Source organism: Manis javanica, chromosome 12 (assembly GCF_040802235.1).
Source record: "Manis javanica isolate MJ-LG chromosome 12, MJ_LKY, whole genome shotgun sequence".
Lineage (NCBI taxonomy): Eukaryota > Metazoa > Chordata > Mammalia > Pholidota > Manidae > Manis > Manis javanica.
The window spans coordinates 8,229,567-8,254,103 of NC_133167.1; the positions used below are offsets into that span (position 1 = coordinate 8,229,567).

The window sequence follows — 24,537 nt, forward strand, 5'->3', positions numbered from 1 at the left end:
GATCTTATTTGCCAAAGTACTTTAAAATAACATGATGAAATCCAATTACAATGTAATAGACATCTGTCACAAACTGTATTAAAGTTTGAGAGTTTTTGATCTGGAGCTTTTATTTCTGTCTAAAATCACATAGCAGAACCAGTTGTCTTTGAGGCTTTTACAATTACAAATGACATTGGTGTTAGTCAATATATCACTGTAGAATCTAAGATCTTAGTGTTAGTAAGCATGGCAGTAGGTCTTTAAAAAGATACCATCATTTTGCTATTTATTTCTTCAACAAGAGCAATACGTAATTACATACATTTGGTCAATAGGACTCATCCTGTTAAACATTAATTTATAATAATTTCCTGCCTCCTTCCATTTTCTAAAATGCTGATAAGGAGTTCCCAGGGTTAACTGGATACAAAGTCTTCAAGGTGCTCAGAACAAAATGTGTCAGGAAACAGTAGTTTTTAATTCCTGACATTCTGCAGGCCAAGGCTGGGCATCCTAATCTTCTTTACCTGACCCACTTCTCAGGGCTGAGCTAGAAGTTTCCTGAGGCTCTTCTCCATTACTCAGTTGTGAAAAGTCACCACTGCCGATTCCTGCAAAAAAAAAAATACAATTCCTTAACAGTCTCAGTCTGTGTCCTCAGAACCAATCCAGCACCAACTTCTTTTTTTTCTCATTTATTTATTTACCTGTGAGACAATTTAAGGTCCACTCTTTTTCTTTTTTTTAAGTGTAAGGTATTATTGATATACAATCTTATGAAGGTTTTACATGAACAACATTGAAATTACAACTTTCACCCATATTATCACGTTCCTCCCAACCCCATTGCAGTCACTGTCCGTCAGGGTAGTAAGATGCTATAGAGTCATTACTTATTTTTTCTGCTCTGCCTTCCCTGTGACCTACCTATATTGTGAGCAGCACCAAATTCTTTAAAAGGAAAATTGGAAAGGGGAAGCTTGTGTAGAAGGAGTAAGAATATTCCTATTGCCAAGCCTCTGGCTCTATTGACCTGTTGGTCAAGGTTGTTCCAGGATCCATTCCCAAGGACTGGAGACAACATCTTACCTTCTCTATTTGTCGGCATATACGTCTGCTTCCAGATTTTCCACTTATCCAGGGAGGCTGTGAAAGCAACATTTTCAAGATGTCAGAACTTCATCAGCTGGGATGTTGGTGATCATGTGAGCAGAGCACCCTTCCACCCCAGGAGCTACTCTACCCTATTCATGTGAATGAAGAATAAACTTGTATGGCACTTGTACCACTGAACATTTTGAAGCCTACATGTTATATCAATTCGCCTAGCCCACCCAGTTAAAAACGCATAATGTCAATCATCTAAAATCTTAATTTTTTAATTTTAAAGGGTATAATAAAAAATTTGAATGAAGCTTTTGTAGCAGAGCAAGATATTTGTTACATCAAGAGCTTTAATTGCTCCTATGTATTACCCCCCAAAATAGATTTGTTCTCAATATCTGCAGGATCTAGACAGTAAAGGAAAACACAACCAGTAATCTAGGATTGAAAGGTTTGTAAGTCTATGACTACACACCCGGTGGACAGGATTTGGACTAGAAAGACTGATCATTTCTCTCTTCCCATCTACTAAATGGAGCAGAGACTTACAATCCTTTGGCTCCCAATGCAAAATCAAAGAAGTTTTGAAAACCACTATTTTTTTTCTTAGGCTTATGGCCAACTAATCTGGCAGTGAATCTAGACTTGAGCTGCCATGAGTCTGTGTAAAATCTTTATTTATCATATTTGGTTGAATTCACACAATTTGTTGCAGGAACATTAATATGGTATATTTAAGATTGGATTCTGTCCCAGACCAACTGTGAGGTGTTTTATGATATATGGGATATAAACCACATTGTCTTCCTAAAACATTACTATTTTACATCTGGTTTGAAAGGTTTTGGATAAGGGATTATGGCTGTTTGCTAGGAGTCCAGGCTGTTAGTTCTGCCTTTTCTGGTAACTTCCCATATGTGATGTTTAAAAGGTCCTTAAATGTTTATGTGCTGGAGTTTCCCCATCTGTGGAATGGAGGAGAACAACAGTTACCTGACTTGCCTTTTAGGTTGCTGTCAACATAAACTGTTACTTATTGTGAAGATATTTTCAAATGTCATGTAGGTCAATGTCGTGTTGGGATCATCTGTCAAAAGCTATAAACTAACAACAGCTTAATCACCAGAAGCTTGCTTTCTGTCAGTAATTAGAGTCTATGCTCAAAGTCTTTTAAGTTTTTAACAAGTTTGTGACAAAATCAAAGAATGGCAGAGAGCTCCACTTTCTCTACTCTCTCCAAAATAGGGGGTGGGCAGAGTTGAGAATCACTCTGTAATCCAATACTTTGCATTAATAAATCTGAAAGCATGTAATTGCAACAGTACTTTGTTCAATCAGAATCATCTTGCTAAATCTGAATTTAAAAGGGATCCTGGGCTACGGAGTGTGCTGAGTAAAATGCACCAGGAGACAAGAGCTCAGAATTCAGACTCTTGATGTCCCAGAGCCCAGCAATGGCAGTCCTTACCTCCCTCGTCAGAATCACTTCTCACTGCTGAGCTGCAGGCTCCCGGCGGTGCCTCCTCCCCACTGGACTCGGAAGAGTCATCATATCTTTTCACTGCAGTAGGGGCAAATGTCCCTTGAAGGCCCCAGTGTACCAAGGAACCAAGAGAGGAGAAACTTAGGAAGCTGAAAACCCAGGGCAAGAATGTCCCTAGGACAGTCTTTGCAGTCTGGTTGAAGAAAGCAGGTCTCCCACTTGGCTGCTTCCCTATATTCTTTCTGAATCAGAGTCCCTCCCCTCTCCCATCTAAAGCTTCTTAGAGTGTTTACTTGCAAACAACAATTTTAATTTTATTTTGTTTGACTCCTTGATTCCTTTGGGTTTATTACAGTCTTTAGCCTAACTAATACAAAAGACTAAATAGGAACAAATTAAAGCAAATTTATATTTTACTTTGAAGGATATGGCAAGGAATTAGAATGAATCTTTGGTAGAAGAGACTGTTCATTTGTAACCACAAAGAGTCTTTTCCCCCTTACCTCTTTTATAAATATAAGCTCTTTTTCTGGATGTAGGCAATTTTCTGAAACCCATGGGCTCTGTAAAGTAAAGGGGAGGAAACAAGTTATTTGTACACAAAAGTTCTTGGAAGTTCTATGACAGCTCACACAGCAGACCGGCTTTTGATCATAATGATGTTTTGATGATCATTTCCCTCTCCTTCCTTTAACTGAACCCAGTTCTGGTGGCCCAGGGTCATAGTACTGGGGCCCTGCTTGGCTCTCCCTTTTACACTCCATGCGAACTGGTAAGTGACTCTTAAACATTACCATCTCCAGTTTCCTCTTTCATAATGTGGGATAACTTGTTACTCTATCTCCCCATTAAGGATTTTGTGAAAACAAAATGAAGCTTTATTTACAAAAGCCCCAAGAAAAATCACAACATAAGCCAATGGTTTAATTAATTCAGGTTTGAGAGGAGTTGATCAGACACCATTTTCCCACCAAATAATTCAAGAGCAGCACAAATTGTTCTTTGAAGACTTTCTAAGTTTGGGACTAATGACAGTATTGTCAACAAAGAGGTACACTTGCTTACTATGGTTGATGGAATAGAAAGCATGTTGTAGAAAAGGAAGTACATTATTTCAACTCTTTAGCATTAGTAGACATGTTAGTGTGTAGTAAAAAAGACTGTCATTTTCCTAGAAGATTTTTGCTACATTTTCTGTATATCAATCAGGTGGGCCCACAACAGTTTATAATGCCTTCTTGCTTCCTTCCATTTCCCAACTGAAGCCCGAGAAATTGAATGCAGAAAATGGTATCCTGGAAGTAACAGAATGAAGGCATATGGAAAATGCTCAGAATAAGACTCACCAGGAAAACAGAGCTCTGAATTCCGACTCTGAATATTTGTTGTCCAGGCTATGATCCTAACATTCTCACCTGGTGTAATCTGAGTTTGTGAGCAGGTGGCTTCTTGGGTCTCTCCTTCCCCACTCGATTCTAATGAGTCGAGGTTACCGATCACTGCAAAGAGGAACAGGAATCTTTACGGGTCTTGATGTGTGACCAAGAAACAGAGTCAACAGGCAGTTTCCTGATAAGAAAATGTGGAAAAATCTTGACAAACCATGCAAATCATGGCCTGCAGCTAGGTGACACTGGTCGGCCCTTCTACGTCACCTGCTTTGTAGGTTAGTCATGCTCTGTTCGCTGTCCCCAGCGGCAAGGGGAACCTCTGTTTGAACCTCACTTTCCGACATTTCTCTCTCTTCTGCCTCTTACCGTTATTGTCATTTCACATTTCCTTCATCTCTGCTGTTTCTCATGCAAGGAGACCTTGGAAATCTTGTGCTGACCACAGTGAGTCTTATCTGTCCCCATCAACCCGCTGCCTCCCTGAATATTGGCAAGGCTACAAAATCTCGTGTCCAAGCTGTAGTCATATTTTGGGACGACCTTTTAGAGCAGTGTGCCTACACTGAGGCGAAAATTAGCACCCTCTTAAAACTGAAGCAAATGTACATTGTACTTTCATAGATCTAGTGAGCAATTAGAATGTATTATTTTAAATACTGTTCTTTTGTAACATCAAGACCATTTTTATTTGTTCTTAAGTTTTCCCTAGTATTTTTCCCCAAAAAGGCATGTCTTTAACATCCTAAGTCTAGAAAGTAGAAAGGGTAAAAATCACCAATTTGTACACTAAAGAGTTACAAATCTTATGACAACTTGTGCTACACACAGGATTGAGAAGACACAACATTCTGATAATCATTTTTAGCTCTCATTTTACAAAGGAAAAATGCAGAATCCAGGATACTAGTCTTGTCTTTACCTTTAATTCTCCATGAGACTTCCTAGAAAACTGTGAAATGTGTATGTGATTGTGCTTTCTCATCTAGAAAACAATAACAATGTCTATTTCACTTAGCCCTCAAGATTATTGTAAAGGAAAAAGTAAAGTATTATTTGCAAAGTTCTTTGACAAATCACTATATATACCCTGAGTAGCTGAAGAACTCTGTCAAAAACAGTACTTTGGGTTTCAGAGTCTTTTTTCTGCTAACTAGACAGCTGGGTGGGTGAGTTGTGTTTTGAAGCAATTTAAAGTTTGTGATCAGATGACAATATGACTTTCCAATGGTAGAATATGCAGCTTTCTGTTTCCTATAGAAATCATTGTATAAATCCAACACTTTAGAATCATAGAAACTAGTTAGTTTTAAAAACAAACTTTTTACTTTGATAGCCTATTTCTACTCTGTAATCAATATACAGGTGCATATATTGATTAATAAGGTCCATCAATGAATGAATAGGTCTCTCTCTCTCTACACACACACACACACACACACACACACACACACACGCACTGATTTCTTATCTCCCTACATTTCCCAAAAAAGCCTTGTAAAATAAATGCAGAAGGATGAGATTCCTGGATAAATGATCCACTGTTTAGAATGGGCTTAGAAAAAGATGCATCAGGAAATAGTAGCTCTTAGTTCCGATTCCTGCAGCCCCAGCCTGTCTCCCCACTTCCTTACCAGGCTCACTTTGCAGTGCCCAGGTGTAGACTTCCGGGGGCTCATCTGCATCACTGGATTCTGCAGAATCCTCACTGGTGATCACTGCACAGAGGAGCAAAACCCCTTAGAGTTTCAGGGTTGGGCCCCTGAGCCCACATAGCAGAAAACCCTGGGAAGACCTGGAACCTAAGGTAACTCAAGGCACCTAGTCTGCGCTTGAAGGTGTCTGTCACGCAGGTTACTCCAGGTCCTAACAGATGGAGATGGAAAATTTATGCACAGAGGGCAGCTGCCCGTCCTGTGAACGCTTCTCTTCCCCCCACCCCCGTGCCGCCTTTCTCGGTTCTCACTGTACCTCGCGGTCCTCTCGGCCCCGCCCTTCCCCCTACTTAGGCCTCTTTCCGGCAACGGTATCTCTTTCTACCTCCCTTTGCCTTATGTGTTTCTTTCTCTATCTCTTCTCATAAATTTTTTGACTTCCCATTTTTTCCTCTTTCCTTTCACTCCCATCCCCGTGTTTTCCTCTCTTGCTTTAGAAATAGTCTCAGACATCGGTACTGAAACCTACCGCTTCTCTCCCTTGATGCTTCTCTGATTCCTGGGATGCTCCCCTGTCGAACCCGCTGCATAAGGCATTCCGTTCCTCCCCTTCTTGCCCCCGTCCGGGGCCCCCTGGGCCCAGCCCCTTGCCTGGCTCCTGTAATCACATGACCCTTTCCTTCCTTACCTATTATGTCAGGTGCCTGGTTACAGCTCGTCCTTGCTTCTGCTTGCCGTTCAACTATTGGGTTAAAAAATGGCTTTTCCTTCTTTATATCCACCAGATTTACAGAGCAGGAATTCATTTGGATTCTATCACTGGGCAGCTTTGCTTCTGAATCAAAGGGTAATGAATGAAGAATTTTCATTTGCCTTCTCTAAAGGGGCCAAGTACCCTCCCCTGCTGTGAATAAGTCCCTCTCTCCCTGTAATTCCGCTGCAGGGTTTTTGCCCCCACCCTTCTCCTCTCCTGCTGCTCAGCTCTGTCCTTTCTTTTGTGTCTCTCTTAGTTCTGAGTTTTTTGGGCTTTGTTTATTTGTTTTTACTTTCTCTTCTCATCCTTTGATGAATGACTTTTTGAATTTTTCAAAGTAAAAATTATATTTGCAGTATAATGTACATAGAGAAAAGTGAGTAAATCATAAATTTTGAGTTACCAGAAAGTTAGCATATCTGGGAGTCCATCATACTGGTCAAGAAATACAAGATAACTAATGTCCCAGAAGCCTCTTAGTAATGCTTCCCACTAAGGGTCCCCACCATTTAGCTCAGGTTATCCATTGCCTAGATTTGTAACACCACCAATGATTAATTCAATCAGTTCTGAAATGTACACAAATTTGTATAAGTGAAAACATGCTTCTTTCTGTTATTCACTTTCTCTGTCTTCATTATTGGAGATGAGGGGGATTTGGCTTCTTTCTCAATATTATGTTTGTGAAAGTCATCTGTATTCATTTGTATATTTTTCAGTGCTGTATAGTGTTCTGTTATAGAAATAAACTTTAAAAATAAAACCATAGGGCTCTCTTGTCCCCTCCAGGCGTGAGCCAGGAGCTCTGTCCTCTCGCTTTCTCTCTAAATAAAGCCTCTGCTTTGCTCTCCTAAAAAAAAATAAAAATAAAAAAATAAAAATAAAAATAAAACCATAAAATGTCTGGTTACAGTTTCAAGATTTTGGCTATTATAAATAATGCTGTTTTTCTATGTGTGGTTTTTTTCTTTTTTTTTTGGAACATAGTATGAATTTCTTTGGTTTCTGCTGAAGAGTATAATTGCTGAGTCACAGACTCTCTGTATTTTCAACTTGGGAAAATTATACCAAACTGTTTCTAAAAGCATGCATGAGGACAGAAACATATTGGAGAGAGCTTGGCAAATTCGAGTAACTAAAAGGAATTTGGTGTGCTGTGAAGGAGAGAGAGGCACGTGATGGGGGAACGTGCAGCCACGTGGTAGGTACCACTGCACACTCCACACCACGGTAGCATCATCCTCATGCTGAGGGCCACAAGAGGGCAGTGGGTTTGAATAGGAAAGCCATGTGACCTTGTTCACATTTTTGGAAGGTCCATTGAGCTGAAGGACAGAGACTAGATCTGAAAGGTACAAAATAGGCAAGAAAGAGATCAGCAGGGGACTGTTCCTCTATTTGAAGTGAGAAGTGATGGGGATCTGGGATAGAGTGACTATGCTGGGGATGGAGAGAGAGAGACAGGTTGGAGATGTTTTAAAGTCAGAATTTACAGAAGTGGCAAATAAAGTCATGGTTGCTTCAATCCATTAAAATTTGGGATTGTTTGTTGCATATCAGTAGATAACTGATACCACTTCTAAACAGAGATGTCCTTCTCATCTTTGAATAAAGGTCTTCAGGTACTTGGAGGAATGAATCTAGAGGACAGATCTGGGATGGAGATGTGTGTTTAGGAATCAATACATCACAGATGACTACTGAAGCCCTAGGCAGGATGAGATGTCTGGGGAGAGGCCTATTTTTATCTGAGGGGCTTATAGGGCCATTCTGATCAGTGCAGGCACTTTACCCTTCTTATTGGTATTAGGCAGCCCCTGGTGCCTCTTTCCAATGACTACCTTCTCAAGTCAATGTCTTCATTGGTCTTCTCTCTTTTCACTTGGTCTACTCCCTACTGATTTTTCATTCAGTGTCCTGTACCTCATTCTCTACAAAATTCTCCTTGAAAACCCCCCTATTTTTTCCTATTTGTTGGTAGTCATTTCCCTCTGTATATTTCTGTATTCACATTCTTTTCCTTTACATTTTTTTAATCACTGTCTCCCAGGGCCCAGCAGGGTCTAAGGTGAGACAGAGGAGATGCCTAGGGTGCAGGAAGGTGCTGAGAATGAGAGATCTTTCTGACATGTGCCCTGGGGCCTCCCTGCCACACCCTAGACTGGCCCTGCTTCTCTCTACCTGATTTTTCAGTTTATCCAGTCTCTGTTATATTTGCTACTTTCTCCTGTCCTATTTCTATTTCTTAATTATTAATGTGACCTTATGTTGCCCCTTCTACATTAATTTTTGTCTTTCTATACATTTTTCATCATCTCAAGCATTCCAACCATCACCAAATTCTCCACACTGAGTGCCTCCACCTGGCACCTCCTTTCTAAGGGTCCTCTCTCTGGGCTTCCTTACTGGCAAATCTGACCAGCAACATTGTACACAATTTCCATGTTTCTGCTATAACTTCTGAAAAGCAAGTTGCACTTACTTCCACCAACTCCACAACATGGCACTGTTTGCAGTCCATATCAGTTCATTGAAGACCTCTCTCAGCCCTGCACTTTTATTTGGTGTCCCCCAGTCCACCTTTTTCATATTCTCTCTCCTTGCAGTCTCCCCCTAGGGACACCCCTCCACTAAAGAGCACAGCTCTTTCTCCCTTCCATCACACACCTGCTGCTAGCAGCCAGAGGTTGGGGTCTTGGAGGTGTTAGGCTGGAGAGGGGGCAGGTGGCCAGTACTGGAGAACAAAGGAAAGCTTTTGCTCTCATAGAAAAGCAAAGCTATAATGAGAAAATCGGTAAGATAAGTAATAATTACTTTCTTTTTCCCAGGACAAGGGGCTGGGTGTCTCCTTCCTTGCATCTCCATTGTTCACATGGGTAGGTTCTTGTTCACAGGACTCTGAGGATAGAGAAGACCGCAGGTGAGACCCCACACAGCCGTGCTCTGCCCCATTCCCATTTCGCCACACCTCTCCTGGCTTCTTTCTGTCTTGGGTTTCTATGCACAGCCTCTCTGCCTTGTGCCACCTTCACCCCATGAAAGTGTGGGTACTCCATCCACTCTCCGGCCAGCCACATCCCGACTCCCTTTGACTTTTCTTTCTGTGTCTCTTCCCCACTGAGGCACTGCAACTCTTCACCCTTTGTCTCTTAGTTTTTCCGTCCTGATTTTCCCCCTCCAGGTCTCTCCCACCCGTGTGTCAGGCTCATCCCTGCCCTCTGCGTCTGCTGGGCTAAAGGATGTCTCCAAGCTGTGCCTTCCCCTCCCTGCCGCCAGCAAGGGGGTCTGGCCCCTCCCACTCAGGCAAAGCCAGGCCGGCAGTCTCACCTGCGGTCTCCGACTCCGGGGCACAGTGTTCATTCGCTTCTTGGCTTTCTAGTGCCTTATTTTTGTCACTTGTTGCATCTTGTTCTTTTGCATTTATCTGTTCCGTGTCACAGAGGTGCTCTGAGGGCCCATTTTCCCGTGGGACGGTACCTATCAATTAGGGTCCAACAAGGAAATGCAAATCACTTTAAGCTTTTAAAACGGAGGGAATGTAATTCAGCAGATTGGTTACACAGTTGATGGAAGAGTTGAGAAGTCCAAATACAAGAATGTGCCACCCCAAAGAGAGTCCACAGGAAGCTGTGGGAGGGACCGAGGCAGAGCCCAGAGGCCAGGGCCACCAGGTGGATAGAAACTGGACCATGGCTGGCCTGCCTGGCGGGAGGTGGAGTCATGCATGAGATGCAGACACTGCCAGAGGTAGTGATGGAAAAATACCCGCTTCTCCCTTGCTCATATGCACGCATCTCCTACTAGCGTCTCCCACGTCAGGAACCCAGCAGGAAGCCAGAAAGCAAGGGAGCTAGGGCACAGCAGGGCAGGGAAGGGTGAGGAATGAATCCCCCTGCAAACACCACAGGACCAGCACACGCTTTCTGCCCCCATGCAAACCTTCTCTGTTCATTATCAGTTCCATCCATCCACCCCACCCTGTTCCTGCCAACCTCAATAATGTATTAATGGATAAACGTATTTTTCTGTGCAGTTCATTTTTTTTCCTTTGGTGCTATTTTTCTAAACAAAGTACTTTATGTAAAATATGATTTGAAAATAATTCCCAAAGTTTTAATATAGAGCATGCGCCCTGGCGCATGTTCTGGGCCACATCTGTAGCTCCTTGGAGCCGCCACTTGGGGCAGGAGGGTGAGGGGCAGCCCTTCCCTCACCTCTGCTTGCCACAACCAGCTGTGCTGCTGGGTCAGACCTTGGACACACTTACTGGTGGCTGAGGCTGTATCATTTGGGGTGTACATTGAAATTTCTCTCTTTATATTTTTGATCCCCGTCGCTGAGTTGCTCTGGGACTCCATTTCCAGGCAGGGCTGCCCTCAGACCACACTGTGAGTTACAAAGGATTCGCCTCCCCCTCTGGTGCTGAGCACCCACACTGAACCCCTTCTCCTCTGCTCCCCACTAGTCATCCACACTCTCACCTATTCCCACCAGCTGTGCTAGTAGATGAGATGCTAAGAATAGGGATTCATGTGTGCTGTTTTTATGTTTTTAAGTTAATTTTTTGGAAAAAAACATATTCACGAAAAGTATAACTTTGCTTTCAAAAATCACTTCAAATGGGTTTTTTCTTTTATAAAAATAGAGTACTAATTTAGAACTGCCTCTCTTAAATGACACATCCCAGATGGAAACTGCATACTGGGGGCCTTCTGTGGTGCAGGAAGTTCCCTTAGAGCCTTCATGTTACTCATTTCCAAAGGACAGTCATGGAATAAAGACATAAAATTTATTACAGAGTAGTGGCCTCTAAGGGGGGAACCTGTGGCCCTCAGTTTATGTCCCTGTTCCAGAGCTTGGGACTGCTCCTTCAGCCTGGGGAATAATTAAATCCACAACGGACATCTGTGAGAGATGAAAAACCCAAAGTTTACTGTAATGGTTAAAAGCTAAGACTGACGCCAGATACAAATAATGATAATTCAACAAAGTAACAAGTGCACGGAACACCGAGGCACACCAGGCATGATTGTGCATGCTTTATGTGACATAACTTGCTTAAAACCCATCACCCTGTGAAAGAGGTTCTAGTATCACATCCATTTTACAGATGATGAAACTGAGGGACAAAGAGGGGACGCCACTTCTGCAGGAGGACAGGACAGAATTTGAAGCCAGGCTGCAGGACACACAATTCTTGCTCTGACATCGCCTTCCAGCGGCATTCAGTCCTAATCCTCAAGGGGGTGAATTTGCACAAACAGGCACTCTTGCACCTGCTTTTTCCTCTCTGACAGACAGGGATGATGTACCATCATTTAAAAGTTTTTGAGGAGATTAAGTGAAATATTGCCTGTATCACTAGGTGAGCTATTGTGACTCATTAGAAAATTAAATCATCATGATGAATGTCTTGAATTTATAATATTTTAAATGATTTAATAACATGATTACAAATACTATGGATTAAGGGACAATCAAGAGTTAGAGAAATGGTTATTGTTTGCTGAAGCACCCACGATTTTTTCCCAGAGGCCTGCCTGCTGCCCTGGATGATGGGGACGGTTTGCATGGGGAGTACATGGTATCCTCAGGTTTAGCATCCTGCCCCAGCAGGAGCATATTCCTCCCTGTCCCTGCCCACATGTGCTGCTGCACTGGCCAAGCTGGTGTGCAGTCAAAGCACTGAGGTGGCAGCATACAAGACGGAGGCAGAGAACTGAAGCCAGGAATGTGGACAAAATGTCCAGGCCCAGAGGCATCAGGAACTGGCAGCAGGTGCATTTAAGGAATATGGAAGGAGTGAGTCTCCCAGGCAACCCAGAATACAGAGTCTGTGATTTAGATCCTTGGGGAAATTGGCAGATGCAAAGGCTGACCATTCTGGGCAATCAGTGCTACAAAGAAACAGGTCCCCCAACCCCCACATTCCAGAATGGGGCAAAAACAGCAAAAAGCACAGGATACCATCAACAGGAACAGACCTTTGTGACACAAGTCTTCAGCCTGTGACCAGGTCAGACTTCGATATGAATTTTCACCAGTTCCTAGGGGGAAGAAATTAGAAGTTTATTTCAGAAATTGAAGTATGGGTTGTGCCAGTCTCCCCTTATTTCTTTTTAATAAAGTAGGAGTTGAAGACCCCCTCCAGGTATCAATACAGAGACCATCTGGACTTAGCAGGTCCCACAGACTCCCTCCAGCAGGGTGGGGACTGGGGTCAGCTGCCATCACACTGTGTGCCCCACACAAGGCACTTGGGTAACTGGCAATGGCGTATCTTGATTCCCGTGGCCACAGAATCTGCCTTTGTCCCCAGAGCTGCCCCTGACTGGAGTCCTTGCCTTGGTTCCTACAAAGCCCTGGTGCCTCATCCCCACCCTCTTACTCCACATCCTCCTTCTACATATCTGTTCACTCAGCCTTGTTGGTCTTTCCATGAAGATGCATTATCTGACTCTCCCCCACTTTCTCCAGCTATTGTATTCTTTTTTCTGTATTTTCCTTTGCATGCATTTCACAATTTGGGGTTTATGCTTATTAGATTACCGGGGTGGCAGGATGGGGGTAGGAATGCAGGCTGTGACATGATAGCCCAAAGCGGGAAACAACCTTTCATCAAATGATGAGTGAATCAGCAAAGTGTGGTTTATCCCCACAGTGGAATGTTATTCAGTAGCAGAAGGACTGAAGCATCATACATGCTACGACATGGATAAGCCTTGAAAACCTTATGTAAGTGAAAAGAGCCAGACACAAAAGGCTGTATGTTATATGATTTCATTTTTATGAAATATCCAGAATATGTAAACCCCAAAAGACAGAAAGTAGATTAGTGATTGCCAGGAGTTGGGGAAGAGGGGGCCAGGGAGTGAGAGTTAATGGGTGTGGGTCTTCCTTTGGAGGTGATGGAAATGTTTTGGAACTAGACAGAGGTGACAGTTGCACAACTTTGGGAATGGACTAAATACCACTGAATTGTACACTTTAAAATGATTAATTTTATGTTATGTGAATTTACCTCCATGAAAAATAAAAGAACACAGGCTCTGGCTGGGTTCAGAATGCCTGGGCTCATCCTTGCTCATGTGACCCCAGGCCAGCCACATGCGTGGTCTCTAGATTTCAGTGTTCTTATCTGCAAAATGGGCACAAAGGAATACTGACCGCCAACCGCAGCCGTGAGCTGTGACCTGGGAGCTGTGGGCCCCCGCTCCACCAGGTGAGATGTTAATAATGCGGTTATTCCTGTTGTGGGTTATCCCTAAACCCTCTCCCCGCTCTCATTTCCCCTCCTCCTTCTGTCTCTCACAGTACCTGCATCCTCCTCTCCACATCTTGTCCACTTCCTCTTTTCTCCCTCTCCATGACTGCCTTTCTGCATGAATATTCCTGCTCTTGGACAACATCCCCACATTTAAGTCAGTCCCTTCTTCTGCCACTATCAAGGGTCTGCTCCTTGATGCTGGCCTGGGACCCTCAGTCCTTAGCCCTTCACAGTGTCACACGCAAGGTCTGCTGCAGGCCCTTCCTGACTCACGACGACTCCAGTCGCCAACCCCTCCCGTCTGAGTTCCCTACACGCCGGTCCCGCTCCTGGGCGGTTCCTGGGCCTTTGCGGCAGGGTCTCTTGTCAGGACCACGCCTCCGGGACTCGGCCTCCGGCTGGAGCCTCACGCAGAGCCACCCGACCCCAAGCGCCCCCTGCTCTGCTGTCCTTCAACCTTTCCTTCCTCGATCCACCACGTGTGCTCGGGACTTGCGCTTCCACCTCTTTCTCCTTTTCCTCTCGGCGGATGGAGCTGGTGTTTCTCAGGCTGCACTCACCTATTCCCACGCTTATTTGGTCATTCGGCCTCTGCACCCTCTCTTCTTCCTCACTTTTTTGATGAAGTTTCTCTTGGATTGCTGAAGACAAGGGGAGAAGAGAAGGCACTTAGACTCTCCATCAGTGACCAGGGACAACGTCTCAAATGACACGGTTAACACTCTCCCGCCCTGGGTCAGTCAGAGCTCAGGGGGTCCTGTCCTCGCTGCAAGTTTCTCCCATCGCCCCCGGGATGGAGAAGGGACCTCTCGACAAGGGGCCTTTATGCTCCCCACACAGAGGAGCCGCTCCAGCATGAGGAGAGGGAAACGTCATGAGCCTGCTGCCTAGAACATTTTTTCAGATAGCCAAGAAAAGCATATATCAAAGTAAATAACGGGAGTGAGATGTGTTTCTGAACCGTTCAAACTGTAAGGAAGAAGCAGAGGGATTTCCTCGGAGAAAAGCTAGGGTCCTAGAGGGATGCCCGTGTAGAACAGAGAGCCTGGCAGCACTGACCATCCACTGGGCAGGAAGAGGGTCGGGCTTCCCAAAGAGGGTGTGTTTCCTAAAGAGACAGAGGACACTGGACCGATCCCAGGAACAAAGCAGGACACTCCGAGGTTACAAGTGGGGCCCGTGTATTGCGGCGTGGGTCGTCCCGAGACACCTGGACCACGGGCCGGGGGATGGGGGCGAGGGCACCTGCCTGCAGGTGACCCAGCCTGCGTGGGAGGAGGGAAGTAATCAAGAAAGGGGCTGGGGGCAGGGGGGTCCAGGGAACAGAGGGCCCGCGCTGCTCCAGGGCTGCTTGCAGGGCCCGCAGGGGTGAGAGTGCAGGACTGTGGGAAGCACAGGACAAGGCTCCGAATCCCGACAAAAGCAGGTGGAAGATAGAGGAGCAAAGGGCCCAAATCTCTGTATGCGGGGGCTTCTGCACCCCGCATGGAAGTGGGTACAGTGCCGTGCCCTGCAGCCCTTGGCCTTGAGCCACTGACCCACAGCTATTGTGGGTCCCCGCAGTCCATGGAGAGGCCCTGAGTCCCTAAGATGCCTGCCGTAACCCTAACTGCCCTTCCCTTCCCACTGTAGCCTGGGGACATCCTGGTTACAAATGTGTAATACTGACTTGACGTTTGTGAAGGTAAATACTGGAAAAATACTGGAAGGTATTTAATTTCCTTTGTTCCTTTTCTGACTTGACTGAGCTGCTATAGAAATTATTTTGTTCTTAATTAGGTACAGTTACTATTGATACACATCAACAAGCCACATGCTTTATACCTGTTTTTTAATTTTTTCCCCTTGCTTATAAACTTGTTAAATATTCCTTTATTTATAAGTTTAGTAGTAAACTTCAAATTGCTTAGCTTTATATGCTAGATTTTCCAAAATTGTCTTCAAATTTATTTATTCCGAATCACTGTTACAGTCTGTTTTTCACTCTCCGATTGGACCAATCTAATTTGTCCCTGTTTTGAAGAAACCCTGTTACACTCTATGCCTGGTCCCTAGCGCCCACCCTCCCCAGAATATGTGACCATTTTTATCTGATGTCTCTATTCCTTGTTGGGAGAACTCCATTAAGAGCAACTGTGTTGGAATAAAAATGTTTGCAGGCAAGTTAAGCACTTTCTTAACCGTGTACCACTAAAATGATAAAGATCATGCCTTCTCAGGAAAGAACTGAGAAGCCAATGTTAATTTTGTACAGCACAGAAAACAGTTCCTGGCAGAGCAGTTGGTTCTGTGATTATTTGAGTAACACTTGTTTTACCTCTTGTGAAGAGAAGGAATTAATAAAACCAACTCTTCTTTCAGGGCAAATTTGACCTTGGTTTGACTTTCTTGTTTGTTACTCTGGAAACCTGCTAGAGGTGGCCTTTCTTCTGTGTTCGGGGCCTGTGTTTAACTGGCCCAGTTAAAACCAAGTTTAGCCCTCATGTAGAGTTAAAAATGACTGAAATTGCATGTGGCCTGGGAGGGACTCTCCATTGGACTATGAACTATCTTGGGCCTTTCTTCAATGTGATGACTGTTATAATTCAGCTTGTCCCTCGTGGGGTCCCCAAAAGTTAGGACTGCAGAGTAGTCACATGAGACACTGACACCCATGGACATGGTGCTGCTAAGCCAGGGCGGATCCTGCATCCACAGCTCAGCTGACACTTGGGTAGTAGTCAACTTGGTGGACTGCTATGTGGATCGTGGTGGGGGCTCTGCGGAAGAAGAGCAACAGATGCTGCCCTGTGGGAATGCTGTACTTCCTGTCATTTGTCCTTCTTGGTAAGTCTGATGCCACTCTGGCTCTAGTTGTCTTGTGAGTCTAGATGCCTAGTCAAGCAGACCTCCAGATGGGTGTTGTACTACAGCCGTTATACCATTAAGCTCCGAGAAGCTTCATGCGATACCTGTGTTCTTAACTGCTGTGACCCCACAGCCCAGCAGCAAGTGGGGCACATGGTAGGAGCTCGATATATACTTGTTTAAAAAAATATTGGCCCTGGACTTCAAAGGTAGATAATAAACTTAATTACCATTTTTGAAGCTTCTATGAATGTGATTTAAACCAGGGTATTCCTGCATGTTGACCTCGCTGAACACCGCTTCCAGAAGTGACAGGTCAAATGTCTTCTCCAGTTCATTGAGAACATTGTACACCACTCTGTGTACAGGCACCAGATTTCTACAAGAATCTTGACAGTCCTTTAAAAAAAATCAAATGAAGAAACTATAAATACAGACTTTCAAGTAATAAAACAGCCCTAGAAAGTGATTTTATGGGTAAGGTATTCTAATTTCCCTATATAAGTATATCTTCACACTTAAAGTTTTAGAATTTCTGTATATTTGTATAGCTCCTAAGTGAAATAAGCAAATCCTTCCTCTTTAAAAAATACCTATTTGTGAAACTGATCTCCTCACCTTCATTTACATTAAATGTAAGAAGGAGTCATTTTGACAAATGAAAGTGGGTTCAAAGTTAAGTAAAGTATAGCCCTATAACAGCCCAGACAAATGTTTTAGGAATAGACTTATTAGTATAAGTGCTGTTCTACTGACTGGACAAGATTCCCCAGGACTGAGTTGGCCTGGATACGCTCAGGGAAGCCAGGTGACAGCTCTCTCCTGTTGTGAATTTGGCCACAGGGAAAGCATATTCATAGGGCAAAGAGAAGACTTGCATCTCTGTTTCTCCAACATTGCCTATTGCTAAAATTAAATTCTAAGACTCTGGAAATTACACACAGGGAAGGGGTGAGGGGAGGGAAGGGAAGGGAAGGGAAGAAGGAAGGAAGGAAGAAAAGAAAACTGAAAACTAACTGTTGGAGAAAGAACAGCAAAGATCTACTCCCAGATTTTTGTCCTAACACAACATTCAATTCCCTGTAGGTTTTAGTGTTCTCAGATCTAAGAACTCGAATTGATGTCCATTGAAATGAAATGTGCCAACTATTATATCATTAAATCAACTCATTTAACTTATTCATCAATTCAATAAAATTAGTTCCATTTCTTAGATTTGCTCTACTGTATGCATCTCTCCAAGGCATCATACACGTGGGGCACTCCTGCTTCAGGTCCAGCCTACCTGCAGCGCTGCCCAGCCCGACTCCATGCATGCTGCGGAGCACCATTCCTTAGAAGCAACCCTGTGTCTGGTGATGCGGCTTTTCCTCTCCCTTTTTACCTACAAGGTAAGCTCCCTGGCAGCCATACTTGAAAATGGCCCCCTCATAGGAGGTTCCTCAGTTGGCTAATTGTGCCCATCTGATATTTGGGTCCAGGATATCAAAGCATAACTTCATTTGGGGCCAGTGTACCAGATTGTGACATAATAAATTTCACTTACATCATACATTTTATTGGTGATGAATTCACGGTCACGGAGGCACTCAAGAAAAGGAAATGTCTTTTTTATTGCATTTGAAATCTCCACTTTATGTCTTTTGAAGTAACTGAATACAGCCTCATAGATCAGCCTGTCATCTGTATTCTGGTCTTCTGCAGACATCCTGGGGAGGAAGGATACTGTGTGATAATGATCGCCAAGGCTCTGGGGTGCTGGTGGAGGCTGTAGGATTTTATCTACGAAGGACAGGTTGTGAAGAAACAACATATGTCAAATAAATGGTCCTTGAGAAGAGGCCAGAATAAATGAAACCGAAGCAATAAGCAATAATATAATGAAGAAAGCGTAAAGGTTAAGAAAGACTTAAACACAAGACTGAGAAAGTATATTCCAGTCTGTCCCAATTTAGCTATTATAAAAATATCTTCACACATCTGGAACTTTTTTTAATTAAAAAATTTTTTTTAATTCATATAAAAATCGAGCAAAACAGAGGAATGAAAAACAATGGCACAGAAATAAAATCTAACCTTGAAAATGTTGCTTAATTAATAACTAAGAGAAAATAAATATCAGAAAGACAAAAAACAAGCTGTCTCCTTTCTAACCTATTGCTGTTAAGAGAAATAACTACTATCTTGAATTACAAAATAGTTCTTTAAGACAAGGTGTGGTTAATAATGACATGATATGGTATAAACTGGTAATTTTACAAGAATATCAACCATTTCTCTGTGACAGCTGGTTCTTCTTTGTGTTAATATAAATCTGTCTGGGCTATTGTTGTAAATAGCAACTGAATTTCAGAAATGCTGCTGTTTCCTGTGAAAGTAATTTTAAACCTGAGTCTGCAATTCTGGTTCTTAGTTGATCATTTTATCGCTCTGATAATAATGTTTTAATCAATGTCTTGTATTTCTAAATGTTATGAAGACTCATAAGCTTTCTTTGTCAAACCAGAAGAGAATTATTGGCACTTCCCAATACCCAATGCACATCAGGGAATAATAATATCACATTATTGCATCAAATTCCTGCAAAAAAAAAAATGTTTCCGGTGAAAGGCTGCAGATTGAAGAGAAGTATTTGTCTTCTCCTTTATTAAAAACCACATTAGAATGTTAATAAAGAAATTGGATTCACAGTGACAGAGGGCGGTGAGCTGATGAGAGATTTCAACCAAAATTTGTAAGACAGAAAGTGAGGAGCGCTAATTGTGGTTGTGGGTGGAGGGTGCTCCGAGGTGAGGAAGTGTGCCCTGCACAGCCAGTGGAGACTGCAAGGGAGACACGGTGCTGAGAATGGCCGTGTTCTTTGAAAAATTAGCAGAACCCCTCAAGGCACAAGCTGACTGCCTGGAGTCAGGCGGTTGTCCCTTCTATCACTGTATGTTAATTGCTCCTGTTACTGGGTTTCCTACACATGGAATAACATGCCAGGCATGTTCTTGCATCTGACTTTCGCTCATCATCCATGTTTTTGGATGAATAGAAATCCTTTCCTTTGTATTATTGGGAATATTCCATTGTGTGGCTCTACCAAAATCTGTTTATTCATTTTCCAGTTGATAGACATTTAGATGGATTCCACTTTGGGACTAATGTGAATAAAGCTGCTGTTCTTGTACAAATCTTTAGGGTGAGATGTTTTCATTTCTCTTTGGTAAATAACTTGGAGTGGAATTGCTGGGTCATGGTGTATGTTTAACCATTTTAGAACCTGTCAAACTGTTTTTCAAAGACTATTAGATGTAGCTTTTCTAATTTTAGCCAATCTAGTGTGTGTGATACAGTATCTCATAGAGTTTTAATTTGTATTTCCTTAATAATATTGAGCACATTTGTATGTGCTTATTGGTAATTCATGTATCTTTTATGAAGTGTCTGCTCAAGTCTTTGGCTCACTTACATTACTGGGTTGTCTTTTACTACTCACGGGTGTATAAGAGTTTGTTACATATCATGGAAAGAAGCGTTTTGTTTGATTTATGTGCTGTGAACATTTTCTCCCAGTCTGTGGTTTGCCTTTCATTTCCATAGCTCGGTCTTTTGATAAGAAATTTTGAATTTTGATGAAGCCAAATCTATCATTTTTTTCTTTTGTTGCTTATAACTTTAGTGTACTACCTAAGAAGTTTTTGCCTACCCCAAGTTAATGAAAATATGCAAAAAGCAATTTAAGCATGGGTCTATTTCTGGAATTTCTATTCTGTACTGTTGATCTATTTGTCCTTATGCCAATAGCATATTGGCTTGAATACTATAGCTTATAGAAAGTCTTGAAGTCAATTAGGGAAAGATTGTCTTGGATTGTATAGGTCTTTTGATTTTCCATGTATCTTTTAAAATTAATTTGTCAATTTCTACAAGAAAAGCCTTTTGGATTTTTATAGGGTTTGCACTGAACCTGTAGGTTAAATTTGGTGAGAACTGACATCTTAATGGTATTAAACTTCAATCTGTAGCTCCACTTCTGTAGCTCTCCATTTATTTAATTTTCCTTAACTTTGGGTAGAAGTGTTTAAAGTTTTCAATAAGGAAGTTATAAACATCCTTCATTAAACTTATTCCTAGTTATTTTATTCTTTTTGGTGTTGGTTTAAATGGTATTGCTTTTTAAATTGCCTATTATAGTTGTAGGGAAATTGAATTGGTTCTCAAAATATTAACCATGTAGTCATAACCTTGTTAAATTAATTCTGGTAATGTATTTGTAGGTTCCCTTTGCATTTTATAGAAAATAAACAACCATGTCGCCAACAAGTAAAACACTTTTACTTCTCCCTTTCTAACAATTATTTCTCTTTCTTTCTTATTGCACTGGTTCGGAGTTTAAATGCAATGTTGAGAAGTGGTGAAGCGGACTTCGTGGTCTTGTTTTCAGTCTTAGAGAAAAAGCATTCAGTATCACCATTCAGCATGATATTTGCTGTACATTTTTGTATGTGTATTTTTAATAAGACTGAGGAACTTCATTTGCTAAAAGTTTTATCATGGGCAGATGTTGAATATTATCAAATGAATCTCCTGAGATATTTATGTGATTTTTCCCCCTTTTTATTCTTTAATTTGGTGAATCACATTGATTTCCAGAGCTCTTTCTTTTTAAAATTTATTTTTAATTAATTTAATTTTTTTTTTTAGATCCAAGGCCTCCTCTTAAGTAGGAACAGATAACCACCACAGGTCAGCAGACCTGCACCCTAACCTGCATTTGCTACTGTGTCTGACGTATTATTTTATTTCTTCTCAATTTATGTCGTTCCAAATAAAATATCTGCAGACTTCTGAGGAAATTCTGGAATATCAGAAAGAATAACATTAAAAAAGAGAGAAAAATGCACCCCAACCTGATAGTTACAGAGTCAATTGATCCCAGTTTCTTAAGACAGAAGTGTATCTTTAAAGAACAGCTCATTACAAAATGCTCCACTTTTCACATTGTTTCAAATTTTGATTGGTAAAATGGCTCTGCACATTTATTTCACTAAGAGTACAGAAACATAGGAAAATAGTTCCCCAAAAGGTGCATTTATGAGCCTGTATTTTTCAACATAAAATGCTAAGAGGTGAATAAGGAGACCCAGGGATGTCTTGAGCTGTATATCTTGAGACCCCCCCCAACACTGAGGCTGGTCTTGGAGTTCAGCATTGTGAGGTTTGGAGTGATCGGCTTTCTTAGGTCCAGAATGACCATCCACGGTCGGTGGATGCCTATTCAGGTCACCTGGTGTCTCACCTGTGATGGCCAAAAGGATGATTTTTCAGCCACTTCTGCTTAACCTCCTCAATGTCTACAGCAAATCTGTGAACAGATTTGAACTGGGTCAATTTGAAACTGTCTGGCAAATCTGCACTTCTTGCCATATTGTCCACGGTACAGCCCAGAAGTGGAATGGTGGCCCGGGCTCTGACATCCTGGGCAGCACCCCACCTGTACAAGCACAAGAGGGTCTTGTTTGGGAATTACACACCAAGCTTTCTGCCAAAGTTTTGGCTTCTCCATATATTGAAGAAAGCTGCATACCACACTGTTTCCAGATACTTCTGGTGATTGACGCTCCAAAATTCCTTTTCTTTTCTTCTCTGTCTGTAGATCCACTTATTATTTGTTAACAGTCTTCACAAACTTTGCTTGGTTTGCCACCATCACACTCACATTGAGCTTTGTAATAATCAGAACACTTCCAACAAACCACATGTCCACACACTCAAAAATGATGCCTTTTTCTTGTCAGTGCATTGAAAGACTCTTTGCATTTCCTACACATATATCATTACTTCATTTTCTCAGATCCATCTCGGGGCTCTTTTCCCCAGCTCAGCAGTAGAAACCTCAAGTGAATGTCACTATTCTTTGCAATAGTATTTCTGAAGGCTTCTTGCCCCATGGCAAGCATCCACAGTCTCTTGAAGGGCCTCCATCCATTCTTCTTTGTCTTGCTCAGAACTAGCTTGCAGCTCCAGTGTTATGTCTTTCTCAGATACCTGCAAAGTATGTGGATATTCCTCATTTTGAGTCTCTACAATTTTCATCGCCTCAATACCAACCCTGGTTTGAACTGTGAATTTGGAGCCCGTCAGGCTGAATCTTGGCGCACAGTACAGCAACATGTTATTGAATAAGAAAAGGTAGCGTTCTTGAGCTGGTGTGTTCTGAGCAGCTAGTCTGAGGATCTGTCCTTCTTTTATTAGTTCATTTGAAGAATTTTCAACATCATCTTCTCCTGCCAACATTTCGTAAATCTCTCAGAATTTCTTTAAGTTCTCCATTTTTCTTACTGCACTACTAGAGTGGCTTGCTGCTGTAGATACAATTTCAAGTGTTTTTGTTTTTTTTTAAGCATCATTCCAGTATGGAGAATCAGGGGACAATTTCCTTAGGTAGTCCTGAGGAGCATCTCATACCAGGGAACCGCTGAACAAGCTCTGGCATGTGATGCTGCAAAAAAGTCCAGCTCCCACAGACCTTTTCTACTTCTGAATTTTTTCAACTACTGATTCAAACTGGGGAATACACTCTGTCATGTTTTTAACCAAATGCAGTGATTTATCAAATCCCTTCACATGTTCTCCATACATGGAAGGAATGGAACCCATTTCTGAAGGATGTCTCCAGTTTTAGGGATAGTTCCCCATTCATGCATTCATTTCTCCATCTCTGTCAATAGTAATTTACTGTGGAAGGCATTTATTGATGAAATGTTAGAAAAGATTTTATTCAAACTCTCTGCTGAAAATGAGCTTCAATTTGCTTTTTCTAACAGTTTGCAAAGAAGTACCTGATCTACAAGGTCAAGTCATACTTCCTGTCAAGAGCCTGCACAATTTCCCCCTAAGGTCAGGAGTGAGGCAATGATATCCCCTGATACCACTCTTATCAACATTGTACCAGAAGGCAGCGCTAGCTCAAAAAAAAAAAGAAAAAGAAAAGGAAACTTGAGGTACAGAGTTTGTGAAGGAAGAAATAGAACTGTTTTTGTTTGCAGATTACATGATTGTCTATGTAGAAAATTCCAAAGAATTGACTAAAAGGAAAATCTCCTGGGACTAACAGGTAAGGACAGCAAGGTCACTGGATATAAGGTTAATATACAAAGAACAACTGATTTTGCAAATACCAGCACTGGAAAAATGGAATTTGAAATAAAATAAAATAATACCAGTTACAATAGCAGCAGGAATATGAAATACTTTGGTGTGAATCTAACAAAATGTACATAGGATCTACATTCAGAGAATTATTCTAGGAAGAGAACTTTGGAAAATAGTATAATAGTAATTATTTTGATGTAAAGCATCAAATTATATAAACAAACTTCAAGTGTTGACCTGAGTGGGAGAAATTTGAGTTAGATGATTTCTTTTAATTATCTAGTTTGAACAACATGGTTTCAAATTCAATTCTAAAAAATACAGAAATACAGATTTTAAATTATTTTGAAAAATTAAAAGTAACCACTGGTTGAGTGAAATCAGCCTATAAAACCTTATGAAACACTAAAAAAATAAAAGAAAAATAAAACATAGCTTGCATTTTTAAGAGAAAAAATAAGGAAAACTATAGGAATTCAAAACATGAAACAGAAAAAGGTATGAAAATACCTTAAAACACTACCTGTAAATGAAAAAAACTGATACTGAATACAGGGTCAAAAACAGAATCCAAAAGAGACACTAGAAACAGGAAGTGACAAAAAATTTTGTGAAAATCAAAGACAGGCAGGTTATGGTGTTCAAATGCAAACAAAACAAAATGAAAGAGTATCTATCCATAGCAAAGCAAAATTCAAGAACTAAATAATGGGACAAATGTTTTAGGGCTATTGAAAAATAGTTCACCTCTAGTTTTTGATTTTTCACATATTCAAAAACTGATCAAAATATACAGGTTCTGGATAAATTAGCAAGAAGACTTAATATTTAACCTTGTGACCTAAAAACAAAGGATACACCATATTTCCCCAATGTCCTTGAAATGTTTAGTAATATGGATCATAATCTTGGCCATA

General features: G+C 41.7%; 1 protein-coding gene and 1 pseudogene across 12 annotated transcripts in view; both read right to left on the bottom strand.

Annotated features, from left to right (window-relative positions):
* SP100 (SP100 nuclear antigen) overlaps positions 1-24,537 on the bottom strand; it is a 65,781-nt gene that overhangs the window by 23,244 nt on the left and 18,000 nt on the right. For 5 of the 12 annotated variants that reach the window (XR_012123472.1, XR_005055769.2, XM_036997824.2 and 2 more), the window contains exons 3-15: positions 18,027-18,189; positions 16,711-16,879; positions 14,194-14,274; positions 12,351-12,413; positions 9,694-9,843; positions 9,181-9,264; positions 6,301-6,447; positions 5,592-5,675; positions 3,916-4,068; positions 3,073-3,132; positions 2,555-2,668; positions 1,072-1,128; positions 510-593 (exon numbers count right to left, since the gene is read on the bottom strand). Coding sequence is in view for 10 of the 12 variants with exons in the window: in XM_036997824.2 (XP_036853719.2) it covers positions 510-593; positions 1,072-1,128; positions 2,555-2,668; positions 3,073-3,132; positions 3,916-4,068; positions 5,592-5,675; positions 6,301-6,447; positions 9,181-9,264; positions 9,694-9,843; positions 12,351-12,413; positions 14,194-14,274; positions 16,711-16,879; positions 18,027-18,189 (1,409 nt within the window). In the remaining 2 variants the exon portion in view is untranslated. Of the gene's footprint in view, positions 1-509; positions 594-1,071; positions 1,129-2,554; positions 2,669-3,072; positions 3,133-3,915; positions 4,069-5,591; positions 5,676-6,300; positions 6,448-9,180; positions 9,265-9,693; positions 9,844-12,350; positions 12,414-14,193; positions 14,275-16,710; positions 16,880-18,026; positions 18,263-24,537 lie in introns of all 12 variants that reach the window. The other 7 variants (XM_017680059.3, XM_017680058.3, XM_036997823.2 and 4 more) reach the window with 7 other exon arrangements.
* On the bottom strand, positions 18,277-23,172 carry LOC140845316 (FYVE, RhoGEF and PH domain-containing protein 4 pseudogene; annotated as a pseudogene).